Below are 22,330 nucleotides of genomic sequence, written 5' to 3' on the forward strand. Positions count from 1 at the left end.
TTCGTGTGGAATGTGATATAAAAGTTGGTAAGCACCATGAATTTTCAGAGAGTTTGAGAACTGAAATGAGTCTTAGGGTTGGTGATTGTGGTTGAGGTGAAGACTTTGCAGTTTTCACCTGATGGTCCTCGCATATAGAGGAAGTTTCGGTGTGGCGTCGTGCTGCCAGCGTGCACTGAATGACTCGCTTCGCGGTTTGATTTATGAGTCGTGTTTAGCGTGCAGTACAGAGCCACACTGGAAGCCAGCGGACCGTAGTCTGAGAGAGATCAGCCAAAATATCCTGTCCAAACTCAACTACAGTATCAGACCCCTGCCAGGGAGGAGGAGAAGTATGAGCAGACAAAAAAGAAAACAAAGGGAAGGAGGAGAGGTGGGGGGGAGAAACTGGGAGAAAGGACAAAGCCAATAGGTGCAGAGAAATGTTGATTAAATGAGCGGAAAATAATGAAAAAAAGACCACGGGGGTAAATGAAGGAGAGAAAGTTTGAGGAAGGAGAACGCGAATTTTATCAGTCAGATTTCTCAGAGCAGAACATCTGTTATTCATTTAGATTTTTGTATTCATGGAAAGAAGCGGTCTGCTCCAGCTCTCTGTGTGCGACTCTGAAGTAACATCAGATTTTAAAGCTGCATTAACTGATATCTTTTATATATGTATATATATCATTGAAAGATGGTGAGAAATAGCAAGTGAATGAGGAGAAAGGGAAAAGAGGATGATAAAGGGATGGCAATGGGACGGGAGAGGGATGAAGCGATGTGAATCAGGCAGCGGCAGAAAGAATCTTTTTGAGATGAAGCAGCTCAAAAGTCATCTTTCTCCTGGGACTTCCTCCTCTGTCTGTCTGTCTTTTTCTCACTGTCTCCTCTCTCACATCACTCTTTTCATGGACTATCAGTCACTTTTTTCCCCCCATTCCTTTCTCATCCAGAGGTGGCATAAATTTTAATGACTGATTTGTGGCAGATCCAGAGGATAGGTGGGAGAGAGCAGAGCGCATTCACAGCCCCGTTTCCATCTTTTCTTCTCTCACAATGAAATATCGCAGTACCAGATGGCTTGGCTTCATATCATTTCTGGGTGTTTTAGTTTATCCATTATGCATTTAATGCAATCAGTGTCACCAGTGCATAATGCCAAGGACAAAGAGTGGACAAAGATCCTAGAAAGAAAAAGCATATCTGCTCTGTAATGAAGATGAAACAGCTAGGATGAGGATCAGGCCACCAGTATTTCTGTGCAAGGTGTGATGACAAATTTCTGCACCTCTGCTCATAAGATGATTTAAATTTGGCTGATTGCCCCTTCAGGGTTGTTTCCTTGTGCACCAACTTTTTTTCTTTAAATCATAGTCCTATTCTGACTCTTTGCAGTCTTGTGTCTACAATTTAGCCTTTTCTATGTCAAAATGGTCTCATTTTGTAGCTCCATCTGCAACCCAGAGATCAAACATCAGTGTAGCGTCCAAGTCAAGTGAGTTCTTCCCTCAGGGCTAGACTGTGCTCAATGTTCTCTCTCAGGTGCCTCAGAATGGTATAGTGCAAATGCACCAACAAGTGACCTTGACCGCAGTGCATCATGCGTCAGCAAGAATTGCAAGTTTTTTGGCAATTTGATGCAGCCATCAGTCACCACCTGCCCTTCTCTCTGGATATTGCTCAAGACAACTTTCTTCTCTTCCACAAAATTAAAGACTCACTGTTTTCACTCACCAAAAGAAACCCAGTGTGCATTACAGATTACAGATATCCAAGTTGATGACGTATAATGAGCTGAATTTTAATCAGAGCAGCGTTTGGATTTTCATGGTGTTGCAGGACTCACCGGTTCCTCACAAATACATTTCTTCTCTTTCAGTTTCTCAGAGGCTTAGGAATTTCTTTAAAAGGGAACACTACTTTTTAGAAAACACTAATCAAATGGATTAAAAGAACAAGAATGGTCTATTTGCTGGGGACTATTTTCAGCTTTGGATTAACTCATTCTGCTCTAGTATTTCCAGTAATCATCTGTCTATGTGGGATTAATAAGAAAAAAAAAAATCTACTATGTGTGGGAGTTCAGTGCAATAAATCATAAATAATACGTCACCCACTGCAACCTTATGGCTCACCAATGTGTGTTTAGAAGTATTTGGAGAGCAATTAACCTCCATCTACTAAATGTTTCAGTTATTTACTCTGTTTTGATCGGTTTTGGACTTTTAAATACTGAAAATAAAGTTAAATGCTCTAAAAACTTACAGATTCTGCACATTTTGGTTGTGTTGGAGTTTAACTGGGAATTAAAATATGGTAATATTGATTAAAAACAAAAATGGGACACAGGCATACCCTGATGCCAAATGCCACTAGTACCATATAATGTGATGATAGTTTCACTGACTGCCAGCTGGAGCAGACTCTTTATCTGTTCAGTCATGGCGGCAAATCCTAAATATAACTGGCTCTGCAGTCGTCATTTCCCCTGCTTTAGGACATTAGCAGCTATACTGTATGTTATGTATAGTTCATACATTTTTCCCCAAACACCTTGTATCTAAATTTCTTTGAAGTTATGTAATATTTATTATTATTTTACTGAAACACTGAAGTGCACTCAACTCTAGAATATATATACACGTTTACATATTACATGTATATCTGTACAAAATGTCTACAGCCATTCAGCCTGTGTGTGATTGAATTACACATCTGTATCCATGCAGTTCTCCATCCTGCCTTGGTGGTTACACATGTGATTAATTTGAGCCTACATTTTTTCCTTGTTTATGGATTCCCATGTGAAAGAGTTAATTTCTTGTGCAGATGCTCACCTTACGTGAGCATATCAGAGTGGCATGTTATTTAAGATTGCCTTTGTTAAAGTGGAACGTCAGACAGCCATAAACATTATTTCTCTGATCTGCTAAATAAAATCAATACTGCACTCCTGGCTGGAAGGCCATTTTGTTTTCAGTGTCAGAATAAAGATAAAGACCACGGAACAAATCTAGCACGCCAGGCAGAAATTTAGATCTCTTTGCTCGGCAGCATAGTAAAAGCTGCAGTACTTGAACTTAGACTGAAAGATTTTGTAAATAAGAGCAGCGAGCGCTTTGTAATTGTGAAGTTGAGCACGACAGTGTGAGTGGTCCTTGGGTTCAGCTGTTTATTCATGCACATGAACTCCAGGACAATTATGGTGAAGAGTGCCAGCAGTCTGGCATATTTTTTAAACATCAAGGTGACCGGTCAACCTACTAGTTAAAACAACTCTATTTATTGCCTTGGTTTACTTTTAATCCATGGTGTGAAATAAAATAGTCTTCCCACTTGCTGATTGTCACTTCACTGTTTGACCTTCACTTTAAAAAATGAGTTTGAGGCGTTTTTTTTCTGGTGATCAGCTAAAGGTGGATGGAAACGGCAGGGTGAAAATGTTGGTCATTTCAGCTTAACAATGTTTGTCCAGAGGGAAATTTGCCTCACAGCAAAATTAATTTATAATACAAAATATAGATGTAAGTACACTCTCCAGCTACTTCATCTGATTCAGCTGCTCATTAACGCAAATATCTAATCAGCTGGTCACATGACAGCAAGTTGGTGATCTTAGGCAGACATGGTCAAGGTAACCTGAGTGTTTCAAAAACTGGAGGCCTGCTGGATTTTCCTGCTACCTAACCAACCAACCTCTTCGGTTTACAGAGAATAGTCTGAACAAAATAACATCGTGTTGATGTCTGAGGTTAGAGGAGAATGGCTCAACTGCTTCACATTATAACAGGAAGGTAACAGTAATTTAAATAACTAGTCACTACAACCAAGGTATGCAGAAGAGCGTCTCTAAATGAATAATATGTGGAACCTTGAAGCCGATGGGCTTCACTAACAGAAGGCCACACTTTGTATGACTCCTTACAGCTAAGAACACGAAACTGAGGCCGAAGGGAATGAAGATTGGACAGTGGGTGATTGGAAAAACGTCCCCGATTTCTACCACAGCATACAGAACTGGAACCACATAAAATGTGTTGTTGATGGTATAATGCGGGGTATTTTCTTGGCATACCTAGGACCTGTATTGTTTAAATACCACAACCTACCCCTGTATGATTACAGTATACCCATCTTCTGATGGCTACTTCCAGCAGGATCGCACACCATGTAACAGGGCTCACATCATATCAAACTGGTTTTCACTCTCTGTACTCAAGTACTCCACAGTCACCAGATCTCAATCCAATTAATCCAAATCTGAGAGCCACTTGGGGGTCCAACCTGGTAGTAGCAAGGCATGCCTAATTAAATGGCCAGAGAGTGTAGAAATACAGAAGCAAAAAACTGTTCACTGTACTGATTAAAAGCAACAATGGCAGCGTGAGTAAAAGGCAAATGACGACTAACATACAAAGTCTGTGACTTAAACAAAAGGAAAAAATAGAAACAGATAAAAACTTCATCTGTTGTTTAATGTCAAGCACACCAACTGCTCCCAAGCTGTGAAAATGCATCTTTTAAAGATCTATCTTCTTTTGTTTTTCTCAAGTTTATCTTGCAAACTACTCTTTTCTCCACACAACACTGAGTATCAGCATGGTGTTCTTTGATTTGATAATCACCTCCTGTCTTACGCCAACACCCTCCCTCCTCAGGAAACATAAGAAGTTGGTATAAAAGAGTCAGGGTTTTTAGTGAGTAACAAAGGGTATAATTTGGTGCACCAGGTGGGGCCATGTGAGCTAATCAGCCTCCTTGCAGAAGGTTTTACAAACACAAATCCCTAAATTTGACTGTTTGCAGTGAAGAAATGATTGTTTGCGCTGATTCCCCCTCACCCACCCCCTTCTGAGTTTAGTATTATTGCTTTTTCGATGCTCATTATTTGAATTTGTGCTTGCAAAAGTGTTTCTCTTGTCTCTGTGTTAGAGGACTTTTCTTGCTAATAATAGATAGATGCTGGGGGTCTGTGTTTGCATAAAATCTGTGTGAGACTTATGTTTCTGTTTAGGTTATATAAGGAACTAATTGGTTTGTTATAGAGTGGGCGTGTGAGCGTGCTTGTACAAAGTGTTTCTTCTTGGATACTGGATCATTACACTTAAGCTTATGCAGTATATGAGCCTGTGTCTGCTTTATTTGGTTCATTACAACATGTGGGAGGATTGTTGGCGACGATGTGAAGCTCAGCTCAGCTCCGCTTGGAAAGACTTCCGCTCCACCGTGCACTGGCTCAATCTCAATGCTTAACCATCAAACGGATGCATCTGGATGAGCCGTTTATTTGTGATTGACTTGAAGGTGAAAGATGGCTCGTCTGTATTAAGGGGAAAAGCGTATCAATCGTAGGCGCGTTTTCATCAGAGCAGCAGAAAATCAATAATTGTCAGATTGGGTTTCTTGTCAGTTTGAAGTGGTTCAAAAGGTGAATTAAGAGGATTTGAGTTACATACTCACAAGTTCACAAAGGCAAAAATTACACGGCAAAAACATTTTTGAAGGGACTTATTTGATCTTTTGTCTCCTCACTTCACAGTGGCTCAGTTTATGACTGTCACTCAATTAAATGTAATCACACTCTACAGAAATGTAACAGAATGTAGAATAAAGTGCCACACAAGCATGCATAAAGTCTGGGGAACATAAAACATTATAATAATTATACAAATATTCATTAACCTTCCACATCGCTTACATAAAACACTAAATGGTGTTTTGAATGAGACCTTGTGCTTCCTCCTTCCCTCTCTGAAATCCTCAAAAAGCATTTTAAAAGCTTTCTGCAAAAGCAATTCATTTTTCTCTATTTATTTCCTTCACTTTATGCTACTCATTAATTTGGAGAACTGTCCATGGAGGTGGCCAGGGAGTCAGGAGCAGAAAATGTCTCAGTGAAGACATCAGGGAAAATGATAGGCTTTGGTGTCAGTGAGTCTGACCTGATAGACTTCACTATGTTTCATCCGGCGATCGTACATAGCAGAGCGAGCGAGCAAGCAAACCGTAGGTACCAATTTCATCAGCTGCAGCTTTGGTAGACTAAAATAAAGTGCAGCTAGAGGAGGTGTTGTGGATAGAGAGAGAGGCTTATATCTACAAATTGTAGGAAATGACTAACTAGAGTACAGGCAGAAGAGTCAAGCTGAGGAAATGCAAGGACACAAAAGTAAATTACTACTTTCATCACAAACTAATTTCTGGAATCTGCTGAACACCACAAATTTGATGGTATACAACCTTGCAGAGGGATCTAAGGGTAGATTTTTCCTTCAGTTCTGGCCACTACTGTGTCCAAACAACAAACACTCTGACCTCAGCCAGATGTGAAACAAATGAAATTTTGTTGTTCTTTCTTTCCTTTCTTTTGCTCCGCTTGCCTTCCTGTCTCCAAAAGCTGCTTTTGAGCAAAACCAATTTTGGAAAGAGGTGCTTTGTTAGAAATGGACATTGAGTGAAATGGATTGATGCAAATTTACTGACAGGCTTCATTGTCTTTGTTGCTGTGTGGGTGTGCGTCTTTGTTTCTTTGTCTTCAGAGGCGGGTTTGAACAGGATGTGGAGAACGGCTACCATCAGCACCCCGATACCTGCCACGGTGAGATGGAACAAACTCATTTATTCTTAGGAATTTACATGATCGATAAAGGCAGATTTAAAACTGCTGATTGTTATCAGATCTCGATGGCAGCTGGTGCAAGTGATTGCAGTTTGAACAAATTAAAATGGAGTCTTACGATGTTTTATTTCAGCTATGGCTGCAGTTTAGTTCATGTTGAAGGAGCTTGAAAAGTAGTTTGTCCACCTCCGTTCACAATCCCTGCTGGAATACTGTTCTCAATCTTTCTATGCTAATTAAACATTTGCTCAAAGAAGTGTGTTTTTGTATGTAAGACAAAGTGAATTGTTTACAGCTCTTTTGCATGTGTCTGGGATGTGATGAGAAACACTAACAGGACAAACTCAGCAATCATTGCCTCCCATCAGAACTTAATGAAATGTTGTCCAGAAAACGCAAATCTTAACAAATAATAATCACACTGATATTGTTTTGTATTTCTTTTCTCCAGATGTCTTGGCAACCACTCGCAAGCAGAACACAGCACTGGATTCAGCGTATGGTCAGTGGACACATTTTATTTATACGTATATTTATTATTTTATTGTTTCCATTTATGTCCCTTTTCTGTAAAGTCAACAGTCTCACAGCTAAGAAACAACTAACAGTCTTTCTTATTCCCAAAGGGATGTTAGTTTTAACTTTTCATTCTTTTATTTTGTTTTGGAAATTTTGTTTGCATCCTGTATTATTTTAGAAGTGTTTTTTCCTACTATGCATAGCAGCAGCACTGTGTGAGGCCCAGAGGTGTGTAAGGAAGTTACCTTGAAGATGAGACCAGCAACTTAAAATCAAGTAGGGTTTTTGTATAAACAGAAGAGAGATTGGAAGATAAGAGGTGTACCTCTTTGTAAGACACTGAGAAAACTTTAAGGTCATATTATTAAAACAACCTGGATACTTTTTAAAATATCCCCAAATATCATTACAAAGGACTTCTCACTCCCTGTTAGATCTATGCAGTTATGTGCCTGTAAAGTAAATGTTTCCACACTTGGCTACATGGGAGGTTAGAGAATCTTTTACTGAGGCAGCTGAATGGTTGGCACCACCTCTCCCTCTTAGCCAGTTTGACAGTTTAAACATTGAAGCCATTGTCTGAAGCATCACTTCTTTGATGGACCAGGAGCTCCGCTGGCCAGGCTGCCTAATGCCCTGTATCAAGAAGGATCATCATCCCTGTCACGTTCCATTACTCCCCCGCCAGCCACACCGCACAGCCCCTGGCATGGCCGGAATAGAAATAGAAATGGCGCTAAGCTGGCTAGCTCTCAGATAAGATTGAGGAGGTGGTGTTAGGACAATTTTCTGACACTGCTACATTCAAAAGTAGTCATTTTCAAACAGATGGTTGCTAACAAGGCTCATTCACTTTTGTCTACACAGCTAGTGCACCCGCCTCAACTTTTTAAGGAGTTGAGGAGTCAGATCCCTTTGTCACTGGACAAATTGAGGCACAGGGGATCTAATGGCAGTGGCTGATCCAAGACAGTGATTTATAACAATACCGAGCCCATCATGCCAGAAGATGCCGGCCATTATGGCTCAGAACTATCCTTCCTACATCTCTGTGTCTTTTTCTTAGAACAGAGGCCACTTTGTTTGCTCGAGGCTTCAGCCCAGACCTCCACAGTCCCACACTGCCTCAGTAGTCTGTAAAGCCTCACTGCTGGAGGAATTACAACTCAGTTGGTAGCAAGACTTGATGAGCAACCCTACTGCTTAATCCTGTGGGGTTCTCACTACCCTAATGCTTCACTGCTCCGTTTGAAGTTTTCCACACGCAGTCAGATTCTGTCTCTGGTTTATTCTTTTTTGTGTGTGTCTATATTTTTTTTTCTAGCTGATTCACAAGAAAAGCCTTTTAAGTCTCTACACTGAACATCAATTATCAGCTTTCCGAGACAATAAAACACTCCATATGCCTAACAAAGCTGTTGTCATTCGGGGGCTCTGTTCCCTGTTCGAAAAAAACCACCAAAGGCAGGGACGTTTTCTTTCTTCCACTGTCACCCAAACAATCACAGCCAGCACAGGGATTAGCTTGAGACAAGCACCTGCCTGTGTAGGTAGTAAAGTGTTTCTGTGTTTTATAGTGGACGGTTTTTTTTTTTCTACTTCACCAACAATAAAAAAGACAAACATTTTATTACATTTTCTTAAAAAATGGTAAGTTAATAAAGTAATGATGAAGTCATGGAGCTGCGGTCCAAAATGCCAGGGCCAAGCACCTCCTGGTACAGTTTTAATTTGCCCAGCACAGATGGCGAACTGACAGGGCTCCTCATTCAGAGTGAACACTGTCAACTGGCTCACAGTGAGAAATAGAGAGAGCAAACTCTTCTCATCCAGTCTGGGTGTGAACTCTGCAGAATGCTAACATTATGGCTGGCTTATTAGTGCGTGAGCCCAAGCCAATAGCAGCATGCTGCTCACCATACCTCAAGGACAACAGAGAGCTAATCATGCAATCAAGATGTGGAGTGTGTCATCGGGAAAAAATATGTTTGATAATACCGTGCCTGTGGCAACTAATGCCCAGTGTGTTTCTTGGCATATGTTTGAACCAAATCCAAATGTGTTAGTCATAATGTTTGCTGGGCTACACCAAGGTGATGGAGATTTCTGCGAAACAGAAAGGGTGGGGTCGATGGAAAAAAGAATCTTTATCTTGTCAGGAATGAGTGTTTTTAGACAAACGCAAGGAAAATGCAACTTAAGGTGTCTTAGTAATGCGTTGGGACACCATGTATGATCAGAACAACTCCAGCTGATTTTTTTTTTTAAGTCACTAAACTACACTGAAGGGAAGAAACACGTTTTCATCCCAAAGGAGCTTCTGGTAACACTTTATAATACAAAACAAAGAAATAATTATACTTTAAATTTAAGCGTTATCCAAGTAATTTTAAGTATTTTTAGGTAGTGGATGATTAATTTTAAGTATCATATAACCATATCACAGATAATAGAGTGACTTAAGTTATGTTTCAACAGTGATTGGAGGGAGAAAAAAATGCACATCGAAGTAGTAAAAATTCATTTGAAATAGTTTGCAATTTTATAGTAATTTTACAATATAAGAAGTTCTTTTCCCCAATTTACATCGTAATTCCGCCGTAACACAGGTGCATGATGGTTGTTCTAATATTCAGGTATCCTTTTATTTTACCAGTATAATTGTGATAAGGATGGTTTTTACTTATTCTTTCTTATTTTTTATAAGAAAAAATAAATTGGTACCATCAAAATTGATACTTATAATGACAGAGCAAAGTCTGGCTGTTTTTTGTTGTTGTTGTTTTTTGTTTAGTTTTTTTAGTTTTTTGTTTCAAAAGGAGTGTGCATGAAAGGAATGTCTTCTTTTCTGTAAAATACCTGGAAGTTGAACAAGGTTAAGCCACTCCCTAATCTTTAATATGGTTATGCAATACCTGAAATTACTTATGCATTACTTTAAATTACTTGCAGATTAAATTTAAACTCTAATAATTTCTTTATTTCCTGCAAAAGCCTGACTTTTACCACAGTACTACAGTGCACCTACTTTTAACTATTTTAGTTAAATATAGTTACATTTTAATTTCAAATAGAATCCAATGAAATTCCAGTTATTTACAGGTGATTTATGCCCTTTGTCACAGACTGTATTATAAAGTGTTACCGATCTTCTATCCTTTATTGTTTTGATGATTGTGGAGGAAGAGCGCTTTATAACATGTGAGTTTATTGGGTCTGGTCATCAGGAACACCATAGCTTGTGATACATATCATTTTCATTCTCATCAAACTATTCAGTGGCCCTTTCTGTCCTATAGATGAGGACATTGCCATCCTGGCCACTTTTGCACAATAGAAATGTTGCATTGTAGGTTAAAAATGATCATTCAGGACATTTGTGTATTGATTTGCAGACACTTGGACCCAAAGTGTATGGTGAAAATTGAGCCACTGGATCTACTTACTGTTCAGGGCTCCAGGTTTTTCCTTTATTTTGTTCACTCATTTTTTTAAAAAACACTTTGCAGAGCAACTGCTGAAGAATTTAAGCTATGGTAGAGTTCAAGGTCATGGTGAAAGGTCATGGAAAGGATCTGATTAGATAAGTCGAAGAATATGCATAAAAGAATAATAAGTTGCAATACAGTAAATTCAGAATCTGAAAAACATTTTTTTTCCTGAACTCTGGTAATTTATTCAGGTGGTCAAAACCTTAGTTGCAGTTTTTAGGACATTTGGAAGCCAATGTGGAAAAAAATACTTATAATATTATTTCAGTGTGAGCCTTTTCAGAGCATACTCTCATCATGCCCTCATAACTGTTTAGAGTCACAAAATGTGAAAAACAGCTTTTTAAAATGGTCCAAGCTGTTTTTGGTTGTAAAATATTTTTTGAGTCCAGGATATGATCACAAATCCTGAGATGCTTTAATCGCATATTGCTGGAGAAATACATTGTGACTTGAAGCAGCTGGTTAAGTACACTGCAGAGATTTAAATCACTGTATCTGCAGAGTAGCGAATTGACAGACGAATTAACTTGTGCTCTGTCTGCTCATCATGTCCCTGACAGTCATTACAGGGTCTTTATGTTAACGGGTGATGGTTATCTTTCTACTCAGGACTCACCCTCATTTCTCTAAAGTTGATTCTACAGACTGATTCACATTTCACTAATCACTCACTCTGTTGCCCCCTCCTCCTCCTACTCCTCCTCTTCCTTCCCCCTTCGCTACAACCACAGGGAAGACCACACCCACAAGCGCCAGCACAACCTATCATGGGGCGGCATTCCCAAAGGAGGCAGGTGACCCTGAAAGAGGTACAGGTCCTGATCGCCCTCCCCCTGTTGGGGAACAAGGGTCACCTGACTCGGAGCCAATCAGTGTGGAGATGGAGGGTAAGGGGGAGGGATGAATGTCCTCGATACACTCTGACCTGCTGAGGATTGCACTGCTGGGCCCCGAATGCCTCACTGTACACTTCTAACCAGACTAACTAAAAGTAACCAAAAAAAAAAAAAAATCACTCTGGTGCAACAGTTTCCCATTTTCAGCATGCATACCTGCAATGCAGTTCAGTCATCTTGCATTCAATCTCACACAGCTAATGAAAAACACAAGTGAGACAAATTCAATTAACACTTATTTTCTCCAGTTTTCAGTCATACATTTTTTCTCTCTCTGCAAACTGTGAAGAGGACTGATTCTGAATTGACAATGAGAACAAGTCCTCACCAGTAGAACACACAAGCTTATACTGGAGGCTGACCATTGTTCTGAACTCATGTGGTGGTATGCATGCTAATATGGGCATAATGTTCTTCTAGGGTGAAATATCACTTTCATTATCTCACTAACACGTAACTCTCTAGTTAAACCAATCTCTTAGTGAAAGGGAGAAGGCATTACTAATTGATCCTTTTGATTCATATACTTCATTAGTCCCTGCGATTCATGACGTGATGCATAATTTCCCACACAGCTTCACCTAATGGTTCTACTGACTCAAAGCCCAGTGGGGTAAGATGGAAGTGAGCTAAATGACAAGTTCTCGGTACAGTAATTGGAGACCACATTGTGCATAATCACTAAACAGAGATGGACATTAATCAATACAGCTGAGTCCAGTAAGCTTAAAAAGTATTAGAGGATCTCGCTTTCTCCTTATGCGCAGCCATACATCTTGATGTGCTCTGTTGACGTGGCAGCCATAAACGTGAAGGATTTGACGACGTAAATAGATTCTGCGTTGGCACTAATTAACTCCTCGCATCAAGCGGAGAGCCTAGGTCTACACAACACCGCTCCCGCATGCCCTTTCCTCATCTTTTATTTATTTAGCTCATCAACACACACAAATATCCCCTCAGCGTCAGTGTTCAGATGAGAAAAAAAATCACAGGCCAGGTAACATTTCTTTCTCTCTTTATAAGACCATTCATTTACAATTTAAATGGCCCTTCCAGTTTTAGGCAAGAGTCAGCCTTTAATACAAACTTTGAGAATATAATGTTAGCTTTCAGGCTAGTTGGGGTTCTACCACAGATGATACTTTCTCCTTTCCTGAATTTGAGTCAGATAAACAAGTCTCTAAAATAATCATTTAAAATTAATTTTTTACAAAGTAAAATGACAGTATAAAACAAAAAGAATTGATTCCCTGAAAATTATGGAGTACTCTTTCAACAAATAACATCCCACCAAGCTCCTCCTGTTCTTCAGACTCTGTCAGAAGAAAATATAATAAGCAACGAGCTGTTTATAAAGATGCTAGCGCCATCTCCCTCATTATTAAACCACTTATTGAATGTTCACTTTCGAAAATAAAGTAATGAAAACATATTATGTTTATTATGAACATCTCTGTAACTGCTAGTTTATACCTTATTATTGATTTCCACATACTTTGGTGTCCCTTTCATACTTTTTAGCTTTAACTTCTATGGTAAAAAAAGGTGTTATCAATAAAAGTCATTATCAATTGTCATAACTCGGCACTCGCCTTTCCAAAGTCTGCAAAACTGGTGACTTTTGCAGCAAATAGTATTAATATTTTAAAAAATCAACAAAATGACCTGTTGTTATCATTCGTGTCTTCACACAGAGTGACGTACACTCTGTTTTACTTATTGATGTATTTGGCACAAATGATTTTATCAGTAAGGAGGTTGTCGACTAACATCAGTGATTAATAACAAAATCCTTATGGTAGTTTTCTGCTAAATGAATAAAATCTACTTTTTCTTACTGCTTTTACTTAAGTTGCTACAATGTTGCACACAGGAAAAAAGCTACAAAATCCTATATTTTAGAAGGTGGAATCATCACCTTATTTAAAAAATCAGTTCTGCTTGAAAGGTTTCATTGTTGCCTTAGACATTTATAATTTCTGTAGTTATAAGTGCCACAGTGATTTTGAATTGGGTTTTATTACTGCTCAAGTTTAAAGTGCTCTAGTTTAACTTCAGTTCTCTGTTCTCACATTGTTAAATACATCAAACATTTCATTTCTCAGTAAGAGCATAAACTCTTCCACACCAATCCTCAGCTGCCCCAGTAAATGACATGACCTATAAAAGTCTAACCAGTTTCTGAATATTTAATTAATTCTTGATCTTCATTGTCTCCAGTGTCATTATTTTCCTCACTTTTCAAGATGACAGTTCAAACTTAATCCTGATTAACATTCCAAGCGTTTGGCGTTTCAGCAGCTGTTACTCTGAAACGATCTTGTAACGAAATAGGAGCTGCAAAGCGGGAGAAAGTTTTTGAAGCTTTGCTGTCTCGATTTAAGCATTTTCTTGTAGGTTTACAAAAGAAATGCAGTTCATTGGCTAGAATTCAATGAAGACAAAACATCGTGAAGCAGTGTTTTGTTCTCTTCTCGCTGCTTGCCTGTGCACACACCGTGTCAGAATCCGTAAATCCTCAGCATGGAAAATAAGCTTCCATTCAGGCAGAAACACTGTGCGGTGGCAATGATGAGCCATTCAAGCTTAAATTTTAAAATAAAGTAAATAAATGACAAGCAGGACCTTAAACCAGGAAGTCGGAGAACATGTGGTGTGTAGGTGAGGCTATTACACACCTCCCAAACGATGTGCCAGGAGACAGATTAGGACACAAAATAAACTTATGGTAAAAGTCAACTAAAACTTGATTTAATGATTGTCCATCTTTAGGCCCAGTCTTTCAAAATATAAAGTGTCCAATAAGGAATTACAGCACCAACTGACCTTGAGGCTAAAGCATTGTGAAATAAAGTTGTTCTGATATACTTCTGATTACTTTCAGCTGTATATATACTGCTGTGATGGTTGATGTTCATGTCATATTTGATATGAGCATGCTCAGGCAAAGATTACTAATAACAATAATGTTTAAGTAATCCCTGTGAGGCACAAGGTCAGCCTTCAGACTGCTCTAAATACTGTTTCTGAAGATGGGGGGTGTCTCATTATGGTCCTTTCAGGCATACCCAACTGCTGTTCAAACACTGTCTGCAACAAGCAGCTGATTAGAGCAAAGCTGGTTTAAATGGATAGTCAGAGAGGAGCTAAATTGTCTAGTTTCAGACGGTTGATTAGCTGAGGGGCTAAGTGTAAGTTAAATTAAGATTATTTAGAATATGGAAGCATGCTCCTGTAATAGTAGAAGTACTAATGAAGGTAGTGGTGGTAGTACTCAACTAATCCGAGAATAAAAATATAAAGCTGGAAATGAGCTTAGTAGTTCTTGTTTGTGATGCTCGGAGGTTACACATGTAAAATAATAAATGGGAAAGTAGCCGACAGGCTGAGTAATATTAGTTATAAGCACAGCTGCAGCTGTCTGCCATTAAAAAACACAACTGACATAGTATTAAAGATGAATGATCAAATGCTATAATCTTGAATTGGACTTGCTGTAAAGGACTGAGATTTGACTCGGCATGCACTGCCTGTCTGCAAGAGATGCATCATAAATCTCATTCTCATCTGAGGAAACAGATGTGCATGTTAATCAAAACTGCTGTAGGCACTAGCTTGAAATGAGTCTGGCTTCACATTTGTATATGTGAGGCATCTCTATAGGCATCGAGTGTGTTTTCTTTCAAAGTGCTAAGCCACCATTTATTAATTATAGATTCAGCTATGGGCACTTATAAAACACTTCATAATGCACAGCAGTGGCTGACAGGATTAAAAGTAGATGCTAATGGAAGTGCTGATGCTGCTGACATACTGCTTGCCTACAAACTTGGAAACAACTTTGTTAGTCAAGTTTTGGCAGCAGTTAGGTTGCCATGAAGCCCCCAGGCTACATAATCAGTGTAAAGTAATGTGAAACAGAAACTCTAGACCTTACTCACAACAGCTATTTGGACTTGTTAGAGTAGGAAAAGCCCAGGTGTCACTAATGACATTAGAAATAGCTGGAGTCTCTTCAAGGACCCAGTGAACTCAAGATCATCAGCCCCGTGAACAGAGCTTAACCATCATTTACTTTTTTCTGCACTTTTCTTAATAATCTAAAATATTTGTGAAAAAAGTTTTTGCAACCCCCGTTTTTCATAGAAGATGCAGAGATTGGAGAGCTGACCAAATATTATATATGGTTGGAAAAATGATCAAAAGTGTCGATATTTAACCAGGTTTTAGCAAAAGGTTACATGTTATTGTTTACTCCTAATAGGACAACTTTTTGGTTTTGAAAAAGAGAAAGGTGCTTTAAGCCTGCGAAACAATTCAATATGACTATTCAGCTGTTTTTAACAGTATAAACAAGTGAAAACATGAATGAAATTCAGGGCTTTTCTTACCTGAATTGACAAAGTCTTTAATTTTAAGGTTTGACCACAGTTCCTGTGATTTTACTCACAGAAAATAGAGAAAGAGGGGGAAACTGGTCTTGTGGGGCAGCAAGCATGATGCAAAACATTTGGATAGCTGTTAATCAGAAACTTCTGCATATGCAGACGTCATATGGAATATTACAGTAGCTTAATCACTGCTGTCACCATGCACTTCCCAGTGGCTGCAGCTGATTTGTCTCACGCAGTCATTGCCAAATTTGCCTCAACAAATGAACTTTGTCACACACTGAGCAGAGGGCTCATCGGTTAGCAAGAGTATCACTCCGCCTTAGATTTTAGCCTCTCGTCTAAATGAGCATGTTGTTGTGCAAATAAGCAAACATTTGGAGTGAAGCATCTTAGCCAGATTTTCAACTTTTGCCTTGAAGCTCTGACATTTAGGGGCAGCCATACTAGACACATTCAAAATGTACAGTAACACAGGGATAATCTGTGTCCTAAAAGGCATCCAATTCTCAAACCATTAGTATAGACTTTAAACACTAACCTTCACTTCTGGCTCTACTTTTCAACTTGTGGCATGTGTAAGATGGTGATTTCCTTCAGGGCAAAACTAAAATTAACTTTGGAAAAAGGATAATTGGTACGGCAGTCACTGTTACATTGAGACTGTGAAAGAGCACCTGTGCTATGGGCAAGAGTTCAGATATAATGGCTCAGAAAAGTAACCCGAAATTTCAAGGTTTGCCTTTGAGTAGACATCTCTAAAAGAGTCTATGAGCAGAAATAAACCCATATATTAAAGGTGTGAATAAATAGAAAAGGCAGATATTCGGCACATAAGCTATGTTAATCCTAACTACATTATCTCTTTAATGTAGCTCAGTTATGGTTTGCTCTGATGTGGATAGCTGCATTACATTATGTAAACACCAGAAAAGACTAAAAGGCTGGGGCAGAGACCTGCTGACCTGCTGCTATTTAGAAAAGAGAACAGCAGTCGGGTGCACTCGAGCAGTTTCTGGCTGGGAAAACGCCCACCTCTCCATTTTGTGTGAACACACATTAGTCTCCAGGCTAGCAAAAGTGTGTTGCATCAGATTCCCGGTTCCAGACCTCTCCGGTTTGTTTTCTCCCCTTCGTCTGCCCTCTATTGTTATTTGACCTTTTCCTTGACTCTTGCACATTTAGATGAACCAGCGTGGGTTGGACCAAAAACTCAGGTTAGCAGCTAATTTAGCTGACGAGCGCGGGGAGATGGCTCGATAATAGAATCAAGTCGAGCGGGCGTTTTCAATCTCATTAAAACACTACAGGAGGAGAGCAGAGAGTGAACTCGAGCTGAACCTTTTCATGAAGGAGGGCTGGTGTCCTGGGGGGACATTGATGCCAGCTAGTTTTCTAAAGAGTTATTTATACTTCTGAAGACCATGGCAACAGACACAGCCTGTATCATTAGTCAATGAGCTCTGACTGTGTCCCTTCTAACAACCCTCCAATATCCACTCCTCAGAGACACTTCATTCCACATCAGCATGCGTACTGTTCGATAATCAGAAATCCGAAATCTTCTTAGACTTGTTTGTCTTAAATGAGATACAAGTTGGTAAAGTTGTAAGCAGTATGTTGTTATAAATAAATACCCAATGTCATTTCTCACCATTTAAAAGAAAGGGACTTATTTTTGTTCTACTTTTCATACTTTTAAGCAGAAAAGTGTGAAGTTGAACATTCAAATATTTAATGCATTTTTTAGATCTTTAGGGTCAGACAGAGGCTGAATATTCAGAACATGCTCATTATGACAGTTAAAGACTACCGCCGTCTGCCAAATTTCATTCAACCCGTCGCTCTGTGTTGACCCTACTGGCTGTTTTTGCATCATTTATCACAAGTCGGGCCACGATGTGCGCACACATTAAGTTTTTGAAAAGCTGCTCCAGTTTGGACTTCCTGAGTCCTAGTCGTGGCGTAAAGGTTATGCAAAACTAGGCCACCTTTTCCTTCACTCAGCTCACCAGCACTACACAGCGACTATGAGTGACATCATGTTTTACTGTAATGTTCTAGAAAGACTAACCTTTAAAGGCATTACACATACCAAATACTTCACTTTCCATACTTGGAACTTTTAATGGCTTTTTATTCCATATTGGCTATTAAAGCTCAGCTTAGCTCAGGGTGTCACAGAAATCCACGGGGCCCACAGTGGTGAAATCCAACTACGCAGTAGTCCCGGCCCTTAGCCTTAACCCCTTACCCTTTTATCTGTCTCATTGACCTCTGGGGGAGTGTTACTCCCACTTTAGCTGCTTGTTTTCTTTCTCTTTGTTCTTTTCTATGTTTAGTTGGACTAACCCTTTAGCTTTACCTGCCTCCTTTGTTGAATTCTTTCTCACTGACCCTTTTCATCGTCTCTTTATGATCTGCCTTTCCAATTTTACAGCCGATGGTTGAAACTGTGTGCAGGTGTGTGAGTGGCCCGCAAGTTTCTCCATCTCTTAAAGCAGCAGTTCATGCCAAATAAAGCACAATTATAAATGTGCAAACAAAGACAATTCGAAGAAAAGATTTCACACTTCAGGTGATGTGGCCACTGATTTTCCTCACCTTTCATTTGTGCGTCTTCCTTACAGTGTAATATTATTATTGTGTTATGCTTTATGAGAAGTGACTTTGGTGTGGACTGTCTCTTTAAGTTTACTGGTGAAGCCAAGATTCTTCCAGTGCCACGTTTCTGCTGCACCAGATGCATTGGAAGCATTTTGTTTCACCATCCACTGAATGGCAAAATAAACAGCTCTTCTTTTTGTTTCTGATGCAACTGCATGTAAAAAGGAAAAAGGACCCAGTGCATGTGCTCTGCATAGTTTAAGGGTTTGTGATGAGTAAACCCGATACCAATTTATATAATGACAACAAAAAGCACATTTACTCATGTAAGTAAACTGCAGTCCAATAAAAGATGCACCTATTTTTGGGAGATATCAGCCTCTGAAGATTGTGTTCATGGCCCATTTCCTTGAGGAAGAGTCTTTTTTTTTTTTCCAGCAAGATTTGTTTTTTTAGGCAAACAAAGCTCAGTCACCTTTAGATGTGCTGACGTGGCTTCATCAAGTGTGGAGGCTGATAAATTAGAAGAAGGATAAATCAAATTAAACCTGTCTGCACAAGAAGTGAGAAAATGTGTTTTTTGGGTAATCTGGATGGCTAGACCCTTTAACCAAACTATTTCCTGTCTGGGTTTTTGAAGCAAAATATATTGTCGCTGCTGCTTGAAAACATGTCTGTCTTCTCAAAGCACAGGTGTAGATATTGAAGGATGTCAGGCAGACACCAGATTCTGATTACCAGATGTCTCAGCATGGTTAATTTACCAATATTCAATCAAAACTGTAATGAGATATATGCTCTGTATGCATCAGCACACCAGGAATGAAATGCAGCGCTCATTACAACTACTTTTCAATTGGAATGGATCTGTTACATTACACCATATCACCTTAGCTCGTGTGCATATATTAAACCGCATCCAATTGGCTGAGCACTGAGGTGGAATATTATGCAAATGCCTAATAACAAGTGTACATGATTGAATTCACTCTGTCAACAGCCAGAGCCCTGCGCACATACAGCCCGTATATTCCGTGTGTCTGTGTGGACACGCACACTGATGCGCACAATCATGCTCCATTTGCTAACCATGTCTGTCAGTGCGCAGACATCAAGTATTAAAAATGTCAAATTACTAAAAGCTCACAGCAATGGGGCAGAGCTGCTCTGCTTTTCACACAGACTTGAAAAAAGGCAAATAATTAATTTGTTCCGATCTTCAACCTCAGGGTGTCTCTCAAGAGTTAAATTGTTATTTTTGGTGTGGAAGCATTAGCAGACGGGGGGGCAATGCTTGTCTATGAAGCCTGGGGCCATTTTGTCTCATTGGCTTCTCATTGGGATGGAGTAGCCATTAACAGAACAATTACATGCACTTGTAAGCTTGCAGAAGCAGAAACTAATTAGGGCTATTTTGGAACGTCTTCACTTGATGCGCAAAAAATAGAACATAAATTGTTTTCCAGGTTACAAAGCATTTAAACACACCCTTGAGAAAAGTCTTGTGCACTGGAAAAGTTGTGTGTAAGAGAAAAAGCTCTGAATTATTATGCATCTGACCTTGACAGTGTTGGTATTCAGTCCCTCTTTATATTTAATATTTAAAATTCCATCTTTGTAGAGTGCTGATGCTTTAATGTCCTGCAAGACATGCAAAAGGAAATTTTCACAATTGAGCAAGTGTGAAACTTCAAAGGGTTCAGATTACCGGTAATTGGTGTCATGGAAAAGCTTATGGGTGTTTGTTAATGAAGTCGATTTGAGAGCTTGCAAAGACAGGATCCATTTATTTAATCGCGCACTCCTAAGAGAAATTGTCACTTCCATTGTAATTTGTTTTCAAACTCGCCTTTATCACCTGCAGGAAAAAAAAGGGAAACTCTTAAAACACACCTATCAACAGTAAGACCTCCTTACTTTGTTTCCCCTTGTGCAAAAACCAGCGCCAATTAGTAAGATGTGGCACAGGCAGCGCTATGTAAAACCTGCCTGTTTACATAACCTGCCGTGCTATCTATTTTTAACAATATGGATGCAATCATAAAGTGCTTCTCTTCCTACGGCACTGTGGAGGAACGCGAGGCTTGTTCTCCATCCGTATCACAGATGCCGCAGAGCACCAGGCTTCAAAACCCAGCAGAGTGACGGTCTGTCACTCACCCCGTCAAGTCTGCGTCTCTCACTCTGCCTCTCTCCCCGTCTTCTTCTGTTAATTCTTCTCACATACATTTGCTCCCTCTGAATCTTTTTCTTTTTTCTTTTGGTCCTCTTCTTTTTCTTTTACACTTGCTCCCCTGTGTCCTGGATCCTTGGGTCCCCTCAAATTCACCTCCCCCCTGCAACCAAGGTTGAATTTCATCCCTTCATCTTTCTCTTCGAGTTATTTTTTTTTCCTGGCTATCAACATCCGTCTCTCGCTCCTTCTCTCCTTTGCCTCGACACATGCAGCCATCTGTCTTTTTACCTTTTGGCAGACTTGGGGTACTGCTATATTAAGCCACCGCTGAGCCAAGTCCATGTTGAGTTGACACAAAAATATAATGTGACAACGTTGGAGAGGAACACTGATGGAGAGCTGTGTAATTAGTGTAAAACTCTGTTAACATGAGGTGACTTGTTTCCCCCCTAATAAGGACTTTTTTGAACTAAATATTTATTTAGTTGCAAACACAGTTTCGTTTTCAAATGTTTGTGAAGGGGTGCAAATTCAGTAGGTAAAGTTGGCCAGCACTTCCTGTGCGCCACCTAGCTACTCGCCAGGCTGTTGGTATGATTCACCGGGTATTAATTTCACTGTGACCGGTGGCACCATATGTCCCACATACCCACTGATTGAGTTATTCAGCCTGCTCATGAAACATGTTGTGACAGGCCATTCATAGGCTCTGGGTTTGTTTACCTCAGCTGTGTGTTTTACCTCCTGCTGTGGCACTTGACTCACAGCCCTCAACCAGGAGGAACATCGCTATAAGCCTGTAAGCACAGACACTGAGGAGGGTGTCGTGGTCCAGAGGGAGCAGATGACTCACAGCTACCGGGAAGCCACGGGGGTGACGGGAGACAAAGTGCACACCGAGATGAGAGCAGAGTTTTACCGCTCATTACAAAAGCTGCACGCCGCCGGGGAACAGATCAGTTAGATCCAAAAACTTGGAATCATACTGATGCTGCAAAGCTGATTGAAAGAAATGCCCAAGATTAAAAGAAGTGGTATTAATGGGCTCACTGCAGCATCACTTCTGATTGCCTCACCCACTGGGATTGCAATTATGATTTATGACTTTTTAATGCGGTCATAAGTTGAAGCAGTCATAAGAATAAATGGCTAAAAACTGAGAATTTTTAATTGGAAGCTCTATTAAAAGCATTATTTCCAAAAAGATTAGTGCACCACAGAATCCTTCAGCTGGGCAAACGATGGTAAATCACCCCTCACAATGAATGCAGTGATACATTATGAAGGGATGGTACGCTTTTACAAGCACACCTGCTCAGAAGTTCAGCTCCACATAAAAGAAGTGAAACTTTTTCACTAACTTCATGACCTAAATAATTAAGTCTTTCTCCAAGCACAAATTGCCAGAAACTGTGTGCATACAGCTCTGTTGTGAAGAGAGATAAATCTTGTTTGATTATTATTTCAACATATCAGTCCACTGTTGTAATGAGATCCTGTCAAATTAAAGTTGTAATGATGACAGGAGGCAAATTGCTCGTCTTTCCGTGTCATGTGTAGTGTAGTTACCGTGGTCTCTTTTGAGGCTTAAGAAAATGAATTTAGATTCCACTCATTTGTGCTTTTTTCTCTTGTGCATTTGT

General features: G+C 39.7%; 1 protein-coding gene across 6 annotated transcripts in view; it reads left to right on the forward strand.

The window, feature by feature from the left end:
• sema6cb (semaphorin 6Cb) overlaps window positions 1-22,330 on the forward strand; it is a 149,045-nt gene that overhangs the window by 121,123 nt on the left and 5,592 nt on the right. For 4 of the 6 annotated variants that reach the window (XM_005455151.4, XM_005455148.4, XM_003450302.5 and 1 more), the window contains 3 exons: window positions 6,522-6,580; window positions 7,053-7,103; window positions 11,346-11,501. In XM_005455151.4, the coding sequence (XP_005455208.1) occupies window positions 6,522-6,580; window positions 7,053-7,103; window positions 11,346-11,501 (266 nt within the window). The remainder of the gene's footprint in view (window positions 1-6,521; window positions 6,581-7,052; window positions 7,104-11,345; window positions 11,502-22,330) is intronic. The other 2 variants (XM_005455153.4, XM_005455154.4) reach the window with 2 other exon arrangements.

This window comes from Oreochromis niloticus, linkage group LG11, assembly GCF_001858045.2.
Source record: "Oreochromis niloticus isolate F11D_XX linkage group LG11, O_niloticus_UMD_NMBU, whole genome shotgun sequence".
NCBI classification, from domain to species: Eukaryota; Metazoa; Chordata; class Actinopteri; order Cichliformes; family Cichlidae; genus Oreochromis; species Oreochromis niloticus.